This window comes from Aulonocara stuartgranti, assembly GCF_965226115.1.
Source record: "Aulonocara stuartgranti genome assembly, chromosome: 7".
Lineage (NCBI taxonomy): Eukaryota > Metazoa > Chordata > Actinopteri > Cichliformes > Cichlidae > Aulonocara > Aulonocara stuartgranti.
The window spans coordinates 59607076-59626660 of record NC_138945.1 but is presented as its reverse complement, the minus strand read 5'-3'; the positions used below and the strand labels follow the sequence as shown (position 1 = coordinate 59626660).

The following is a 19585-nucleotide window of genomic DNA, read 5'->3' as shown; positions in this document are numbered from 1 at the left end:
TTTGTGCTAATGAGCATTGAGCAACACATTTAACCTTTTCCATACTTTTCTTATTAGAGATTACCCAATGGGCTAGCATTGCAGGCTCCAGGAGGTAAACACGTGTGCACAAACATGATGTGAGAAAGATGGCAAAATTTCTTCTAGCTCACATCTTTAATAGCTGAGTTTTACTAGGAGATAAGAGGAGGCACTGGATAAGGAGATTATGAGTTGAGTAAGTTTTAGACTGGGCTGCAGGTGCTATGAACAGCTGGCTGAGGTTGCCTTTATCAAAACCCAGAAACACAGGAGGGAAAACTGTGGGAAATTGTGGACACAGCATGAAAGTTTTGAGGAAGCTAAGTAGGCAAGGAGTATTGGGGCAGGACGTGAGCAAAGATTAGGGTCGGGCTGAGGAGGAAGTTAACGGCCAGGGAAGATAAAAGGATGACAGAAGAAAACAGGGCAGAAAAGAAGAGATTGAAATGTGCAAGACACTTAAATGATCACATGCTTTGCAGCTGTGAGAACACATAAACCACCTTACACAGCTAGAAGGCCAAGATACAACTATTACACCCAACTAATGTAATAGGGATGTAGTTTCAATTCCGCATCCAAAAAAGGCCTAAAAACATAGATCCAAACTTTATACATAACACACATATCGGCAAACACACCATTGCCACTAGGTAATTAAAACAAAGAGAAAAATTAAGACAGTTAAAGAAATCAAATGGTATTAGTTGCAAGAATGCTATCTGAACATATTCAAGATATCGCCCACACAACTGACTATGAATTCCAACATCTGAAAAGTGTGCGCTCCTCTGACCTCCAGCTTGTTTTTCACTTGATCTCCATCCTTTTTATGATCAATGTTTGCTGCTTTGAAGCAGCACAATCTTGTGTTTACTATAATTGTACGTATAAACCGACATGACAAAGAAGTAAAAACGCCAATAATTTAAGTACCAGAAATTATTATATAATTACTTTATGTTGTCTGAGTTCACAAACGAGAAAAAAAGTGTTTTAAGGCAATATTGCTCATAAACTACTTTGCTCTTCCACTGTTCAGTTTGCAAATGTATTTGGAAATACTATAGTATAATATATAGTAACTATGTATAGTCACATAATAATCTCATAATCATGCTCCAGCTTTGGCCGTGTTTTTTTGTAATTATTATTATTTTTAGCTTATATAGCTTCCCTGTATTTGTCTAATCCTTGTCATGATTATCTTATTATCATGTTTTTCTTTTAGCACTGTTTTCAACCTATACTCAAAATTATCTCCATTATATTTGTATTTTAACTCTTTTGCCTGCAAAGTACTTTTATGGTATGAATCCTAAGGAGCTATGTGCTTACTTAAAATTCAAAACACCTGAAATTTTAAATCACTTTTCTTTATTTGACTCCATCCAAGCCGCCATCACTTTGTCAACAGTGCAACAGGTCACATATTATTCATCCCTACACACACAAACACAGAAAACACCACATTGTGTTTATTGCACCAAAACCCGTGGCTGTCCCTGGGGAGTTCTCTGTTATAGTTTTTCACTGTAGGGGTACATAAAGAAACACAGACACATGCATTCATCCACCCACAGACAAAAAGCAGAGCTTTGTGCAGTGTGAGCCCATAAAGAAGCACATGGGTCTTTAGTGGCCTATGCACCTGTCACTGTGCTTACATTCACCCCTGAGAGAGAGGACAGAGCACAGTGGTAGGAGGAAATTAGTGTAGTGGGAAGTAGAGAGGTTAAGCACTAAAAGGGCCACTTGCAGTGGGTGCAGGATAGATTGTATGTTTGGATAGGGGGAGGGGAAGGCACTGAGGTGCTGAGTAAGCACATCTCTGTTGTCTCAATCAGGAGACAACTGTCATCATTATTTAGTTCCTTTCCACACCTCAAATACAAATATATTACCTCTTTCTGCTTTTATGCCTTTCTGTTCCCACCCTATTGTTTTTGCAATGGCTGGAAACTTTGCTGTCAAGGCCTTAGACATTATTAAAAATATGCGTATGCAGAGATTTTTAGTACAAATAATTGCTGAGAAGTTCAACACTCCAAAAGCAGTGCACATGAAGTCCGCTGTGGTGTGTTTTGATGTTTTGAAGCATTTCTGTGAGAAATTAGTGCCGCTGTAGCAAACACTGTTCCTAGGCACTCTAACCTTTCCCCACTTTTTGATGTAGGAAGAAAATAAATGCAACCCCTTCAACATGAACCCAAGAAAAGCAAAAGACTTTCAGACTACAGAAGGAGAGCTGAATCTATGAAAAATGCAGTAATATTCTAACCTCCTCTCTGCGTTCAGATTCCAGTCTTTGCATGTACCATCGAATCCGGGCCTGCTGAGATTTGGGGATACACTCGAAAAATGTGGAGTTGCTCTGCACCCCAAAGAGAATTTTCTCCTCCACACTCCCAGTACCAAGACCTGTAAAAACCAAAAGTAGTGTCTATGTTTTCTCAGGTTCTAACAAAGATACAGTATCTGATGTATGTCTCATAATTAGATTATTTTTTGTGACAATTATGCAGTACCAGGCAAAGGACATCACTGTCATTAAAAACATGTTTGTTGCATGACATGAAAACCCCAACAATGGATACACAAGCACACAAATTTCAGCTGTGTCAGCCAACATGAAAGTATCTTGGACATATTGTCATATTTCTTTGAAAAACTTCCGTTCTCCGTTGATTCTGTCTCTTCATGTGATCCCAATCTGACTCTGTAATCTTGACATCGGAGCTCCGTGGGAGCCATACCATCTGTTGCAGGATTTTTTTGTCTTTCTTGACACTGTTTATAGTTCTTCCTGAATCTGTCTGCGGGTTTAGGTTCATTATCAAGCAGACAGAATTTGAAGTGATCAGATGCTTTCCTGATTTTTTAAGAAATGCTTTACAAAAACAAACAGTGGCCGAACCCCTTAAGACATAAAGTGTACATACTGTCTTCTGTGTCCCAGCACTGCATGGCAGGGTCTCCATTCTTGATGTCCTGTCTTCTAGCTCGCCTTGCAAGTAAACACAGAAACAAAGCAAAAAACAAGGAAGCGTATGACCACTTTAGTCTTCAGTATTGAGATGCAGAATTTAAAGTATAAAGAACTTATATGCTTTACGCTCACAGTCCAGTATTCTCCACGAGGGGAGTTTCACAAAATTAGCATCTAGCTAATTTAATATACATTGTGTACATTATATTAGTAGATTATCCACTCATGAAGTCCTTATTAGACATTTATCTGAATTCTATTCTATGAATTACAATTTTAGCATCACCATATTATCACAGTTAAAGGTTCGACAGGAATTAGACATTATAAAACAAACAGCCATAATTAGCCAAAAAAGCCAAAATCAAAGTTGGTAATAACACTGTTATATGAAAATTATGTGAAATTCTTTTCAGTCATTAAAGTAAGTAAATCCAGATTGATGTTAACACTGCAACATGCGAAAACTGAAAAACAAAACAAAACAAAAATCAGAAAAAGGGTTTTTAATACCTTTATTTGTGTTTCTCAATACTGCATTTTGTAAATCAGTCAAACAAATAGTTATTAAAATGAATGTTTCTGACACACTTCACGTGAATGCCAAATTTGCCATTACTTGTGATAAACCTGTGAAGAAATTGTCTGAGAATTACTATTTTTTCAAAAGCACTTAAAATGTAGGGAGGCATTAGCTTTATAGTTGTATAGCTAAAGAAGAAGAACCACTCCATTTTATTCCATAAGATAATCTTGTCTATCACTACAATAGGATATCAAAAAAAAAAAAAAAAATTATATATATATATATATATATATATATATATATATATATATATATATATATATATCACTACGCTATCCAGCCTTTGGAACAGAGGATCGCAAGTTCGATTACCGCCTGGGGCGTCTGTATCCAGTAAGGGTCCTAAGGCTAGACCCCCTATGCTAAGCAAGCCTACCGCAGACATGAGCGAGACAGATAAATATGAAAGCATGCCGGCTCGGACGTCGCCCGGATCAACAAGGTCCGCGTCAGGTGTTGAGGAACCAGGGCACCCTGATGAAAAGTGGGCTACTGGAACAAGAAGGCATCGGTGGGCAAGAGACGAAAACAGAGCGTTGTTGGAATGAGATGTTGTTAATGCAGCACTACGGACAATACCTACAACCACGATTACCGACACTAACAAACTGATCTACAATACGGCAGCAGTGATCAGTGAGATGCTTGGCTACAAGTTGAACAGCCACAAGGGGCAGTACCCTCCATGGAGAAGGAGGCTAGAGGGCAAGATCAAAGTAGCACGGAGGGAGGTTAGCCAACTAACGGAGCTGCAGAAAGGTGCGACAAAGAAGGTGCATAAGAAATACAGCAAGCTGTCCATACCTGAGGCCTTGGAAACTGCCAAGCAAAGACTCACAGCCTTGGCCAGCCGCTTGAGGAGGTACACCAGTGAGATAGAAGGCAGGACAATAAACCAGCTGTTCTCCACAGAACCAGCAAAGGTGTACTCTCAGTGGCAAGGGAACAATAAGAGAACAGCACCACCAAGGCTGGAGACGGAGCAATACTGGAAGAGCATATGGGAGAAGGACGCAACCCATAACGGCAATGCTCAGTGGCTAGTGGATCTGAGGGCAGACCATAGCGACCTCCCTGAACAGGGTCCAGTAACCATCACAGTGGCAGATATCCAAGAAAGGGTCTCCAGTATGAAGAGTTGGACAGCACCAGGGCCCGACATGGTTCACGCCTACTGGCTAAAGAAGCTGACTGCACTCCACGAGCGTCTGGCAGCACAAATGAACCAGCTGCTAGTTAACGAAAGACACCCGGAATGGCTAACTGAAGGTCGGACGGTCCTGATCCCCAAGGACCCCAAGAAGGGACCGGTCCCCTCCAACTACCGACCAATAACCTGCCTCAGTACTACATGGAAGCTCCTGTCAGGCATCATATCGGCTAAGCTGAACAGGCACATGGGTCAATACATGAGTGGGACACAGAAAGGAATTGGCAAGAATACCAGAGGCGCAAAACACCAGCTACTGGTAGACAGAACAGTCAGCCGAGACTGCTTTCTATCTTTCTACGTAGCACTCATAATTCTTATTCTCATGTATATATCTCATGTATATCTCATGCACATATCTTTCTTTCTACATAGCACTTTAATTCTTATTGTCTGCACTGAAGCACCGCAGCAATTTCCTAATGTTGTAAGCCTCAACATCTGGCAATAAACCCATTCTGATTCTGATTCTGATTCTGAAGACCAGACTGACCAACCTGTGCACTGCCTGGATTGATTACAAGAAGGCCTATGACTCAATGCCCCACAGCTGGATACTGGAATGCCTAGAATTGTACAAGATCAATGGGACCCTAAGAGCCTTCATCAGGAACTCAATGGGGATGTGGCGTACAACACTAGAGGCCAACTCCAAGCCCATAGCACAAGTCACCATCAAGTGCGGGATCTACCAAGGAGATGCTCTGTCCCCACTGCTGTTCTGCATAGGCCTGAACCCCCTCAGTGAGATCATTAACAAGACTGGCTACGGATACCAACTACGGAACGGAGCAGTTGTCAGCCACCTCCTGTACATGGATGACATCAAGCTGTATGCCAAGAGTGAACGAGACATCGATTCACTGATCCACACTACCAGGCTATACAGCAATGACATTGGAATGTCGTTCGGACTGGAGAAGTGTAGTAGGATGGTAACAAAGAGAGGGAAGGTAGTCAGAACTGAGGGGATTGAACTACCAGAAGGCAACATTGCAGATGTAGAGGACAGTTACAAGTACCTGGGGATCCAGCAGGCGAATGGGAACCATGAAGAGGCTAGAAAAGCTGCAACCACCAAGTACCTGCAGAGGGTCAGGCAAGTCCTAAGGAGTCAGCTGAATGGTAAGAACAAGATCCGGGCCATCAACACCCATGCCCTACCCGTGATCAGGTACCCTGCTGGGGTAATAGGCTGGCCAAAGGAGGAGATAGAAGCCACTGACATAAAGACAAGAAAGCTCCTTACCATGCATGGAGGGTTTCACCCCAAGTCCAGCACCCTGAGGCTGTACGCTAAGCGGAAGGAAGGGGGCCGGGGACTGGTGAGTGTCAGCACCACAGTCCAGGATGAGACAACGAACATCCAAGAATACATTGGGAAGATGGCCCCAACTGACCGAGTGCTCAGTGAATACCTCAGGCAGCAGAAACCCAAGAAAGAGGAGGGAGACGAGGAACCATCATGGAAGGACAGGCCCCTGCACGGTATGTACCACCGGCAGATAGAGGAGGTGGCTGATATCCAGAAATCCTACCAGTGGCTGGACAAAGCTGGACTGAAAGACAGCACAGAGGCACTAATCATGGCAGCACAAGAACAAGCTCTGAGTACAAGATCCATAGAGGCTGGGGTCTATCACACCAGGCAAGACCCCAGGTGCAGGCTGTGTAAAGATGCCCCAGAGACAATCCAGCACATAACAGCAGGGTGCAAGATGCTAGCAGGCAAGGCATACATGGAACGCCATAACCAAGTGGCCGGCATAGTGTACAGGAACATCTGTGCCGAGTACAACCTGGAAGTCCCAAGGTCAAAATGGGAGATGGTGGAGAATGACCGATCTAAGATCCTGTGGGACTTCCAGATACAGACGGACAAAATGGTGGTGGCTAACCAACCGGACATAGTGGTGGTAGACAAACAGAAGAAGACGGCCGTAGTGATCGATGTAGCGGTTCCGAATGACAGCAATATCAGGAAGAAGGAACACGAGAAGCTGGAGAAATACCAAGGGCTCAGAGAAGAGCTCGAGAGGATGTGGAGGGTGAAGGTAACGGTGGTCCCCGTGGTAATCGGAGCACTAGGTGCGGTGACTCCCAAGCTAGGCGAGTGGCTCCAGCAGATCCCGGGAATAACATCGGAGATCTCTGTCCAGAAGAGCGCAGTCCTGGGAACAGCTAAGATACTGCGCAGGACCCTCAAGCTCCCAGGCCTCTGGTAGAGGACCCGAGCTTGAAGGATAAACCGCCCGCAGGGGCGTGCTGGGTGTTTTTATTTTTATATATATATATATATATATATATATATATATATATATATATATATATATATATATATATATATATATATATATATATATATATATATATATATATACATACACACAGAGTTGAGGGCATCATCTTGTTGGCATTTTTATCTGTTTTCCTGCAAAAACATTTAGAGTGTACCAGTTTTGGGTTTTTTTTTTAAAGAAGAAAGAAACAAGTTTCTTTGACCTCTGACTTGTGTTGCTCACTTGGGCTCCTTCAGTTTGTATTGATTTCTTCCTCCACTTCCTGCTAGTCCTGTGTGGTGGGACATCTGTAGCCTACATTCCCTGACACTCTGAAGGTCTGCTTTCAAAGAGCCCTGGAGGCCTCCACTATTGTACAAACCATAACAAAATCCCTACTGGGCAATAATATGGCACTATGAACCCAAACTGTAGGGCACAGTTTGTTCAGAGCTTGGATTCATGCAAGCAAGCTCACAAACAAAAACACAGAACAGGATTTGATTTTCACCTTAAGGACCACACTCTGCAAGTGTGGAATGACAGTGTCAGCCGAAAACACGCTGAAACATCTTTAATCATTGCCTGAGAAAAATAATTACCTAATGGCTTGGAAAATATTGTGAGGTGAAGAGAATGAAAACAGAAAAAAAATTTAGGGAGAGCTATGAACGTCTGAGAGTTCCAGCATTAAGAACTAGCCTTGGAAACACACACAAACAGACACACCCCCTGGCAAACTATGGAACCAACGAGTCAGTGTTCACCGGTCCACATTTGCACTCTAATGATTTCCTTTTATTTTGGGGTTTGTTCAGATACTTGTTTCAGGCTTACTGCTTTGAATTAATGCATGAGGACATTTCAAAAATACAAAAGTACTACAAGTGTCATGTGCATACCTCTTAGAGGCAGGGATATATCGTGCGCATGTGTGTCCATCCCAGGCACAGTAGGGATCTCGTGCCAGGCAGCATTCAGCACAAGCCTGGCCATATAGGTGGCATCTGCTGAGTGAAACCTGGGCTAGACCCTCACTTGAACCCACGTAGAGCTGTTGCTATGGTAAAACACAACATTGCTTCAAGACATACAAACATACAAAGCACCTTCAACTTTAACAATTGTACATCATCAACAGAGGACATATCACTATGTTGCGTAAATAGTTAATTAGTTAAGTCTGCTAAAGCTAAAACTATTTTTTATGGAAAAAATATTTGTTCTATATTAAAATTATATTTATTAAAAAGTTTTCCTCTTTCCGCATTAACATTCTTCATCTATCAGAACATGTTTGCTTTAAATGAATCACACAGAGATTTAAAGATTTCCCCTTCTTAGCATAACATTTTCTTTGTACACTATGTACTATTTTTATAAAGAAAAAGATTCTACGCAACATTAAATACACTACATTTAAACTGCTCTGAGTGAGTAAAAACCGGCTTCCACTAAATTCTTGATCTGTTGCAGATAAAAATCACATTACAATACAGAACGAAGATGGCATTAATTAACAGAAACAAGGCTGCTAGGACAACAAAACATAAACACCTACACAGAACAGTAGACTACAGACGGAAGGCCTTGAGTGAACTATGTGAGGTGATACTTGTGATTTGAAGGCATTTTTGCTTCAGTGTAGTATGGGATGTAATTACAGAGTTGGCACTGAAACAAGTTCATATAAAACAGATCTGGTAGTTTCTTGAAGTTGTTTCACCAGCTTCGTCAGCTCTAAGCTTGGAATTTAAGAAGAAGCTTCTTGGATAAGAAGTGAAACGTCTTCAAGAAACTTAAAGAAATCTTTGCTGCTCTAAAAAGTTCGGTTGCAAGGTTGCTATTGATCTAGTATGCTTTAGTGCATAGTCTTCATATGGTTTCCTTTGTGGTGTAGGACCAATTTAAGATAGCGTATACTGCTGAAAGAATGGCTGCATATAGATATGAGTCTGATATATTTTTTATTTTATTAAAAGCACATGGTTAAGTTTCTTAAATGATTACTACTTTTTGAAAATCAGGTTATAACTTAAAGAATACTCCAAGATATTCTTAGGTTTCTGTGAAGGCTGACATTTGGCTTGCAAAATGAATAGGCTGAATTTCGCAGTTGCAACTGGATCTAGTCTGACTCGCCTCAAAACTCTAGCGGGCAAGCACACAGACACAGGTCAAACACTGTTGGTGATTAATGGAAGCTGTGATTGGGGTTGAAGTGTCTACTGACATTCCTGACCCTTATATAATGAGGCGTAAGGGTGAGAGAGCTACAAGAAAATGGGGAAGACTACAGACAGAGAAGAAAACCAAAACATGAATAACAAGATAAAAACTATATGATTTGTGCCACACAAGCCATGTGCATATAACTTAATGCATGTGGCTTAATCGAAGCGAAGAGCAAATTTGCACGAACAATTGCACAAAGTGTGCAGAACAAACCTGTTTAGACGAGATCTCCAAACTAAGGATAGGCGAGGGATTCTGCAAAAAGAAAACAAACTCCATCAACTTAAAAGCTAATGGATATAAATTATTGGAGGTCAGTTATGTATTCATTACATATAAATATTTCACTGTCTTATAAGTCACTGACAGCTACACTATGAGGAAACAAAACTCAGCAAATCAGTGTGTAACATATGTGTGTATTTATTTGAATAACTGTGTTTTGAACTAAACCTGGAACACTTGAAGCTCTTCAAGAACCACTTCCTCTGTTGACCAGTTTTCTTGAGTGATGCTCACTACCTTAAGAATGGAGCCAACATCTAGGAGAGTGAGACAGAAAGAAAGAGGGGTGAAATTACCACCAGAATATCTTCAGAGAGTTGCTTGAAGCATATAAAACATAGACTGCATATGTTCATTTCACCCTACACAAAATCTGTCCAATGCCAACGAAAACAACAAGTAATATACTGCCCTCTGCTGGTCAAATGTTGACTTTCACAAAAACTAGGAGGAGAGGTGTGACTCACCTGTTCCCACGAACATAACCTCATACTGGCCATCATCTGCCAAAACTCTGTCCACCACAATGTGAGTCAAGGTGTAGTCAACTTTGACACGTGTGAACACAGGACGACCAGTGAGAGGGTAGACAGAGTGATACATCAGAGGGTGGAATCGAATAAATCTGACAACTTCATCCGGGAAGTCTTTAGTGGTCTTGATCTTTGGATCATATGTTTTGCTTGGGCACTAAAATTACAAAAAAAATCACAGCTGATTAGTGACCGTGTTTTCTATATTTCCTTCCACCAGTTCAACTATGGAGCAGATTCACTCAAACAATTTATTGGTATGTGTCTCCTTCTAGAGGCTAAAATAAGAACAGCAGGAGACAAAGCATATGTGAAACATCTGTTTCACACTTGATGTCAGCACCAAATTGTCCATCACATTACTTCGCTTAATTAATCTTTTTTTTTTAAACAAAATGAAACATGAATCTGATTAACTTCTCAAGTAACCTCATCAAAGTGTAAGTGAAGGTCATGCATTACCAGGCTGCATGTGCAGATGTAAGTATGCCCTCCAGCAAACCTTTACATTAAAGCCATGTTTATAATTTTTCGATTAGGAGGAAAATTAAACACCTTATCCAATATATGGAAACAGAATAGCTAACAGTGATAAGTGCAGAAGGTACAGATGATTTCTTTTCTTTTTTTTCCTTTATGCTCTTCTCTTTGGCATACAACATACCGTTCCAGGACGGGGATATGGTATCCTCCCCTCATATTCTACCCAGCGGTGGTCAGGCCCCTCCTTGTGGGCATAAGGTCCATTAAACACAGCCCTTATGTCTGCCATGCTATAAACACACACTGCTGAGCCACGGAAAATGGAACTGGAGGAAAAGTAAAAAGAACAGGTCAGGTTAATGCTTGGAGAAACAGGAAAGGACCTGAGGTTGTGTTGATAAAAATCATACCTAGAGGTTGTGAAGACTGCATACACTATGGGGTTTTTGTCATCTCTGGTTGGGAGTAGAAAGACATCCTCTACAAAATAAAAAAGAATGAAAAAGGGTTTTTTTTTGTTATCAATAACCAAACAGAAAAGATTTAGGCGAGCATCCAACAATAAATTGCAGTATTGAAGAACTGCAGTTGGTAGCACCATTAGCCATGTGGTACTGTTGATGCATTTCCGTCCTTGTATGAAATTTTCTCCGAAGACAATTTTTAGAACATATAACTGACTTTATTGACCAGATTTTCAGTTTTTAATCTTACAGTCACTTACGGAGCTGATCAAAGTGTGTGTCCACGCCATCTGGCCCAGGGATGGAACACACAAGTCTGGCTTTGAGGAAGGTTGTCCATTTATTGGTCAGACTCCTCAGCCCACCCACATCATTCTGAAACACAACCACACACTCTGTAACAAACCATCGTCGGAGAGTGCAGCTGTCCAACGCGGCTGAACACGAACTGTAATTAATAATATACATTTGAGCATAAACACTGTAATCCAGCCAATGCGGTTGGAAAGACAACACAGAGCATCATAGACTGACTCAGGTTTCCTTCACTAATTATGAAAATAAACAAGTGAACCACATGCCTCTGGAATACATTTGCTTGTTTAACTTGCACAAAGAAGACCTTCAGTCAGGAGTAACTGAAAAGTGAAAGGAAAACACTGAGAAGGGTGAAAAACATAAAAGGAAAACGAACGAAGGGGAAGTGCAGCGTGATGAAGGGGAGAATTCAAATGCTGATTAATAATGCAGGTTTTACTTTAGCATATGAATTGCTGTTTTAAATTGAGACCTTTGACTGAGGTATGGTAAGAGGGTTCAAGTGTATCTCCTTGTCACGCATTGAAAACTTAAAAGACCCCCCTTGTTAAGCTTAGCCAAGTGGTGTAGAAAGGGCTGTTATGGTTTAACACACAAAAAACACACTTGTGCTTAAGAGACCCCCCAAAATGTAAGCACTTAATGGGGATCTTTCACAATGGTGATAATCTTCAAAGAGGATTGATGTAAGGAGCTGTCATTCACAATGCAGATAATGAATATGAACCAAAGTACAAAGTACATGAGAGACACATGGCTCAGAGAAGAAAGGGCCGTAATTCAGACGAATCTCCTTCCAGTCTGCTTTACGGCTTATTCTCAAGTCATAACCACGCTGAAAGCTTTTTTCTAAGAATGCAGTCCTGGATCGTGCATGCTAATATTAAACTGCCATGTCACCTAGTTCCACTCTGAGAACTAATTGGACACTGTGTTATAATGCCTGGTCTGTTACATAGAGTTGAATCTTTTGATTTCTGGATTTTGTCATTTATTGGCTGTTTTCTGTTTGGTCTTATAGCTTGTTTGTTTTTTTTAAGTATAGGTTGAGGGCTTGATTCCTGTTTTGATTTCATTTTTCATCCTCACAGTTATGTTTAAGCATCTTTGAAAAGGTGATTTACAGTGGCTTGTAAAAGTATTTGGCCCCCTTGAACTTGATCTTGTCTCCCTCTCTTGATTGCCTATATCCGTCTAGTTTGCCCCAGCTGTCTCCACTTCTATAGTCTCTATTTTGTTATTTTTCTTATGCACTTTGTATTTATGGACTTTTCATCAGCCATAATAAATGGCTTGCTTTTTGTTGTGTTTAGTCTGCCTCTTGCGACACACGGCGTGGTGCACAGAGAGCCTCAGATCATGCAACTGCACTGCTTATGCCCACAGTCAGCGGTGCAGCTAAACTTATAGTTGTTTTGACGTGCTGTCAAACAGAACCTAAGTGGCAGTGACACATTATCATCAAAGGTCTTTCAGAAAAGAAATTACCTATATTGACCTCAGTGACTGACTAGGTAGTAAAAACACAGCAAACATAAGAATTCTAACCATGATTTACTGCTCCAGACAGAGTTGGATGACCACAAAAGAATTGGGATAAAATTGGGAACGGTTCCTCCCAGCCAAAGATTCACACCCGATCAGGACACCATCTCTTATTTTACAAGGTCCTATCTACTTTAGGCTGTCTTTTCAAGCACCAGTTCTCTGCACCTACCACATCACTACCTGGGCCTCAGCATCCATGTACAGCATCATACTGTCTTTCATTGGCTTTGCTGTTGCTCATTAGTTATACTGTACCAGCCCCTTCACCCCTCCACCATATATCTCCTACTTTCCACACCTCTCTCCTGTAATATCTCACCTTGCACACACGAGCCACTCGGGAGAGGATGCTTTTGTCGTTGCCTTCCCAGGACACCTCGCGGAAGAAAAAGTATACTTTATCATCATCTGGATTGTAGGTGTCTGCAATGGGATGGGCAGCTATAAACCTGGCCTCTGAAGACACAGAATGGAGAAGACAGAGGAAATAGCATTAAAATGAGTCATAATGGTTTTGGCATGAACTGCAGTCTTAAGGTAGCATTAAAACTACACTTAGCGTGTGTTTATTTACAGTCGTCTTCTATTTCTGCAGAGAGATTTGATGTATTACTCTCTCTTTACTAAGTGTAAAGCTGAAATGGGCTGAACATAAACTGCACTTAGGTACATGCAGCAATTGTAAAAGAAGATTTAATTGACTTTAAAAGCAGTTTTGTTTAAATTTACATGATTTTCAGTATGTCAGGCAGTATCAATTATGCATCAGTGCAGCATAAAGATACTCTTACACACCCTGGGTTAAACATCTGATTTATATGTGAGCATCTATGACAAGTGTATATGTCCTGTACTTAAAATCTTTGTTACTGGTTTTTTTGGCCTCTTTGGGACGTGAAAGCAATCTATCAACATGAAACTGACACGATACTTCTGGATGTTTTAGCAAACATTTAAAAACTGAATAATGCAAAGGGAAGTACCTGCTGTGGTTAGACACAATGCTGATGCAAAGGTGACAGTAAAGCAGGACAGCTGTGAATGCAACAATTGCAAAAGAAGATACAGCAGAAAAAACTTCAAACAGTCCAGACATCTGAATGGAACAAAAGAGTTGAGAGATAATTCTATGTCTAAAATGTTTTTGATTGTGAAAAAATTAAAAAATAAAACTGTCACGGGCCTATGAATAAGAATATATTATGTTTTATGTGATGATCCTGTGTGTATGTGCAAAATTTAATCTGTACACTTGCTAATTATCAAATGGATAATTAATACTTACAATACAGTTAAACTGCACAAAGCATGTTTGCCTCTGAAAATTACTGGAGGGCAAATAGGTTATTTTTGGATTGATTTTAACTGTTCAAGCTACTAAGAATTATTAGTAAGCACAATTTTCAACTGCATTTACGGCACTGGACACTGTATTAAAACAACAAGTGCTACATATGATGTAGGAAAATAGCAGTGAGGAGAAACAACAGCATGTTGCCATCAGGAGGGAACAGGCCCAAAAGTTTAAACGTTACAGTGACATTACATCAACATTAGCTCGACACCTAGAAGCCAAGCCAACCACTAGAGGGTGATTCCCCAACTGGAACGGCTTAATGCATTATAGCTAACACATGGGACAGAAGGTCATTGCTAGTCATGAAAAGATGTTCCACTGAAACACCGAAACACTCCAAGAAATGGGAAAACGAGACGGCCGCCCTGTGTCGACACTCACTGTTTACACACACCGACAGAGAGGGAGAGGGAGAGAGAGAGCGCGCATTACTCCAAAAATCTCTGACTGTGTAGTTGTGAAATGTGGAGACCATGTGTAAGGATTTAGGTTCTAGTGACAACTGTTGATACATGACAGTCCATCAGTGGCTATAAAACACTGCAAACAGGAGATGATGCATGCAGAGAAGGTCACTCCTCAGTCCTAAGTGATGACTGTGCATACCCCTGGCTAACATGCGGTGTGACTAGGACTGTGAACTTTGTGGCACACTGTAAATTCCCCCATAGGCGTGGTCCTGGCTCAGCTATGGCAATCATATAAAAGTTCCAGCTAAATGAATAAGTGGGCTGTTTCCTTCCCTCTGGAATGCCAATAACCATCCTGAGGGCACAGAGAGGCTCTTTGTATCAGTAGAGAGGCCAGAAGTTATGCGAAAAAGCAATAACAAGTTTGGAGTGCAGTCAGCCTGTTAACGTGGATGTGTGCAAGCATGTGTGTACCATTGATCCAGTAGTCTTCAGAGATGTCTGTGCGTATGTAGTGTTGGTCAGGAGGAGGGCCTAGGGAGCGTGTGAACGTTGTATCTTTGCCCAGGAAGTCTGAAGATGTGCCCGCATACAGGTACTGATCTAAATAGAAGCACAGTAGACTTAGAAAACAAATCTTACAGCTTTTTTTAAAAATATACACAGAGTGAGTAAGATTTCAATTAACATACTGAAACAAGCACATGCAAGAGACACAATTGTTTTGCATTTGTCTGCCAAGTAACTTTCTTGGCCCCCAAAAATGGGAGAAGAGGGCTGACAAACAAAGACATGAATACAAATTCATTGCAAATAACTGAGTGAAGTGAAGCGTGGCGCTCTGCAGCTATAAAATTCTCGCTCAATAAAAGATAAGGCAGGTAGAGGACTGCTTTGTACAATGTCACCTATGTTATCTTACCTGTGAGGACTGATGTAAATGGCTGCAAGGGATCAAAAGGACATTTCAACCTGCCAGACTCCTCTGTATTAGACAGCAGCTTCAAAACGCCATCCTGAGAGACAAAATTAAGAGGATTCACAAACGTAAGCCTATTTATCGACTCTAGTCAAAATGTTTCCTGTTAAGATCCACTCATGCCCACTTTACCTTTTTGTGGCCAGTGATTTCAATGAATGCACAAGTGGGGTGGAAGGCCCCTGTCCCACAGGCATAGACATGTGTTCGGTTGTAATTGTGAAGGACCCTGATAAAATTTGCACATTCCAGCTGGAACAAGCAGGGACAGAAAAAGAACATGTATGAGGTACACTGGAAGGACTGATTGAACACATACATTTAGTAATCACAGAAACTTAAACTCTATAGATTTCTTTAGAAACACTTACATTTTCATTTTTGCCAGCCAGTTTGCACATTTCCACGTTTTCCTTCAGAGCAGGCCAGTGAATCTAATAACCGATAAATCAGAAATATTTCACTTCTTACAATATAACCAGAATGTGAGCATTCAGCTTCAATTTACAGAAGACCTGTTGCAGTTCTTTATAGTTTGCATGCTATGCTAAAATATTTAAGTTCTAAAGATTAAATTTTTTTATTTGTGACAAACATTCCATGAATAGCTGTTACTTTTGAGAATATAGAGTAGGATACAAGATTTTCTGGATTTCTTTTAGATCCTTTAACCTGATTCTTTTTTAATGAATCATTTAAGTTAAAAAGGTAAAAACAAGAGCAGGCCCCTGAACGCTCAAACTTTTTTTCCTTTGCTTTAAATAGTATTTTATTTCATTCTGTTTTTACACCGAAATATGCTAAACGTAAAATGAAACGAATAATAACTACACAATGTTTTCCCTTTCATCTCTATCCATATCTAAATAACAAATGGCATTTTTACAGTATTTAAACACCTGTAGGTGTTGTGGTAAGAGATTAGCTGAGGTATAACATCCAGCCTCCCTTTAATGTATGCCACCATACTCATACATGTGTTATAACAGGCTTATGTGCTTAGTGTGTTACCTCCACTAAATCCTACCATGGAGTGCTATCCCCAAACTTATTCATGGCTGAATTATCATACAGAAAAGCAGCGTTACAATACGATGTGCTGAGCGAGAACAGTGTGCCTGTGTTAGTGTTTTAATTAGTTTTGGATAGAGTTTCATGTGATCGCTGACCTTGTTTCACCTAGTAAAAATGAGTAATTTACTTTAGCATATATAGTTATTTAAAGACTTAAATTATGTGGACTTCTTTATAATAAAAGGTAAAAACACCTGGAATGCTTGTGAGCATCATAAAGCCTTGACTTTCAGGGGCTTTTAGTCCCAGTCCAGGTATGCGTGTTCAGTAATTGATAAACACTGAGTTTGCAGGGGAAGATCACATTCACTGTCAAGGCTGATCTCACAGGGCTCAGAGGGTCAGACTTTCTGTTCATATCTCTCTGGCATCTATATCAATGACCCCTAAAGGCAACAGAAATGCAACACTTTAAGAGCAAGACTAAGAGTTAAAACAACCAGATAAAGATCAAATAAACACACCGTCTTCCCACCAGTGGATCAACCTCAGCTGCATAAACACACTAACATCTACAAATGTTAACATATGGCATCCATCCAAATGCATTTGTGTGTTTGTGTAAAGTCTGAGCATGCACACTCCATCAAACGTGTACATACCTGATGTATGTAATTGTGTGTGTGCTCCATGCGTGTGGGTGGGGGCAAGGACTCTCTAAGTTGATGACCCTGACCTTACTAGACAGATAACTTCAGACTGCTATTGACTGAAAGATCAGTGTTTCCCTAAAACAATACATAGCTGAGTGCATTTCAGGAAAATTCTAATGGAAAAAACGATTCTTATCGCCCTACTTAATTGCCAAACAGGTAGCAGCTAAATGTTCCATAATGCATTGTTCACATTAACTAACAGGTCAGTTAACGTGTGTGAAAGCTTTAAACTTAAATTTCTTCAAGTAATATAAGGTTTTTAAACCAATACTGAGGTATTCTTGTTTTAGTTTTACAAGTGGTCCTCGATATTTTACTCATTTATACTCTACCCAACTCAGCTTGTTTTGTTGTTTGTTTGTGGCATTTCAAACAGGAAGTTGGAGAGTGCCTTCTGGTGGAAAAACATCAACACTCATAAGGTTGTGCACCTGGTTTCTTCTTTATTTTTATAATTTTCATTTATTGTCCATTATAAATGCTAATACAGCTATATCAGCAAACAGCTAATATCTATAAATATATTGACCCTCCTGATATATCATTCTGGCTCTACTTTACACTCCTGTAAATATATTGACGTGTACCTGAAAAAATGTCTACATTATAACAAATGACATGAACAAATGCAAAAATAAGCACTGCTCTTTACTTAGTACAGTGTCTTGTCTTTTTACGTCTGAACCTGGATTATTCTTTATGCTATATTGATTTTACACATGCATATATATAGCATACCTTTGTAGGGGATTCAGCCAGATTGTCAGGGTCAAGCAAGTAGATGTGGTCCCTGGCTCCCAACAGAAGACGACCCCTCTCTTCATCCAACAACAGCGACTGCGAATGAAGGCCATTGGAGGGGCTCAAAAACAGAGATACACTGCCCACCTTCAGCAGTTCTGTCCCAGTATGAGAAAGACACAGACAAACACATTAACAAATATCCCCACTGCCATGTAAAATGCAGTATTGTGAGTCAAATTAAACTAAAGTGAAAAAACATATTTTGGTAGGACTACACTGTGGGGCGCAATTTATTCTCAGCAGTTTAAAACCAGTATAATCCCAAAGACAGTCACTGAGATGAAAAAAGTCTCGACTTAAAGTTGCATAATCCTGTTTAGCTACACATGCTCATAAATACGATTTTTTTTTTTCAATTTAGATAGCATAGTATCTCAGTAAGTAGACTTTTAGACAGGAATACCTGTTGTTCATCCATTACACAATAGTACGATTTTGCTATTCACTTGTACATTTTTATGCAGAACACGTACTGTTTTTATATGAAATTATATATACAGTTTGCTTGCTTTAGACCTGGACTCGCAGCTTGTAAGGTCCATAGGTTTCTGAAAGCTGAATATGTTCGACATTTTTAGCTCAGGATCGTGTCTTTGATCTCCATTAGAGGAACTCTCTTCTATCACGAGGCTCTTTTCAGCGCACCACACTTGCCACATGCCTTGAGTAAACACTGGCTCGGTGCAGAGGAGTCCTGTGGGAGTCACTCTGAAAGGATTGACACTGTGATTACCCTCTTGGTGAGAATGATTGGAGAGGTTACCAACCTTCAATATTTGAACTTTTGGGACCCCTCCTCACCACACAATCTCCCTTAATACCTCCCCTTTACACTGAACCCCCATGTGCTGATGTATCTCCCTCCTACACACATATCATGCCCCAAACAGACAAAACTCACAAAGAGATTAGGCCTGCTAGCCCTTGGTGTGGTGTGCAGTAATCTGTTCTGTAAACACACAGCACTATGAGCCTATTGAAGCTTAGCATAGTCTCCACACATTTCTTCAAAGAGGAGAGCCCTAAACAACATGAAAACCTCTTGATTAGCTTTGTTATTGGAACTCAATGTTGCTTTCATGCACGCAGTTATTGGAGTAAGACTTGATCAAGCTTTAGACTTAGAGACCTCTTCAGAGCTGTAAGCAATGCCTGAATCTGCCCTTTCTCACATGTAGCACATGGCAGGAGGTCAACTGCATCAGACACATTGTCACTGCTAAAAATACCTCATATGGTGAAGGATAGGGGTGTGCAGGATGCAGGTCACATCACACCCATATGCTTGCTATGATTTATCCAGACAATTATCCTGCTCAATTCCCATTTGTAATCAAAGACTTTGTAGCTACCA

General features: G+C 40.5%; 1 protein-coding gene across 6 annotated transcripts in view; it reads right to left on the bottom strand.

Moving 5' to 3' along the window:
• The window catches only part of sema3d (sema domain, immunoglobulin domain (Ig), short basic domain, secreted, (semaphorin) 3D), a 33775-nt gene that overhangs the window by 3723 nt on the left and 10467 nt on the right, over positions 1 to 19585 (bottom strand). For all 6 annotated transcript variants that reach the window (XM_082539323.1, XM_082539321.1, XM_082539325.1 and 3 more), the window contains 15 exons: positions 18166 to 18326; positions 16069 to 16131; positions 15830 to 15949; positions 15641 to 15734; positions 15193 to 15321; positions 13271 to 13407; positions 11346 to 11460; positions 11032 to 11101; positions 10803 to 10947; positions 10073 to 10295; positions 9774 to 9862; positions 9534 to 9575; positions 7988 to 8145; positions 2964 to 3028; positions 2303 to 2442 (listed from right to left, as the gene is read on the bottom strand). In XM_082539323.1, the coding sequence (XP_082395449.1) occupies positions 2303 to 2442; positions 2964 to 3028; positions 7988 to 8145; positions 9534 to 9575; positions 9774 to 9862; positions 10073 to 10295; positions 10803 to 10947; positions 11032 to 11101; positions 11346 to 11460; positions 13271 to 13407; positions 15193 to 15321; positions 15641 to 15734; positions 15830 to 15949; positions 16069 to 16131; positions 18166 to 18326 (1751 nt within the window). The remainder of the gene's footprint in view (positions 1 to 2302; positions 2443 to 2963; positions 3029 to 7987; positions 8146 to 9533; positions 9576 to 9773; positions 9863 to 10072; positions 10296 to 10802; positions 10948 to 11031; positions 11102 to 11345; positions 11461 to 13270; positions 13408 to 15192; positions 15322 to 15640; positions 15735 to 15829; positions 15950 to 16068; positions 16132 to 18165; positions 18327 to 19585) is intronic.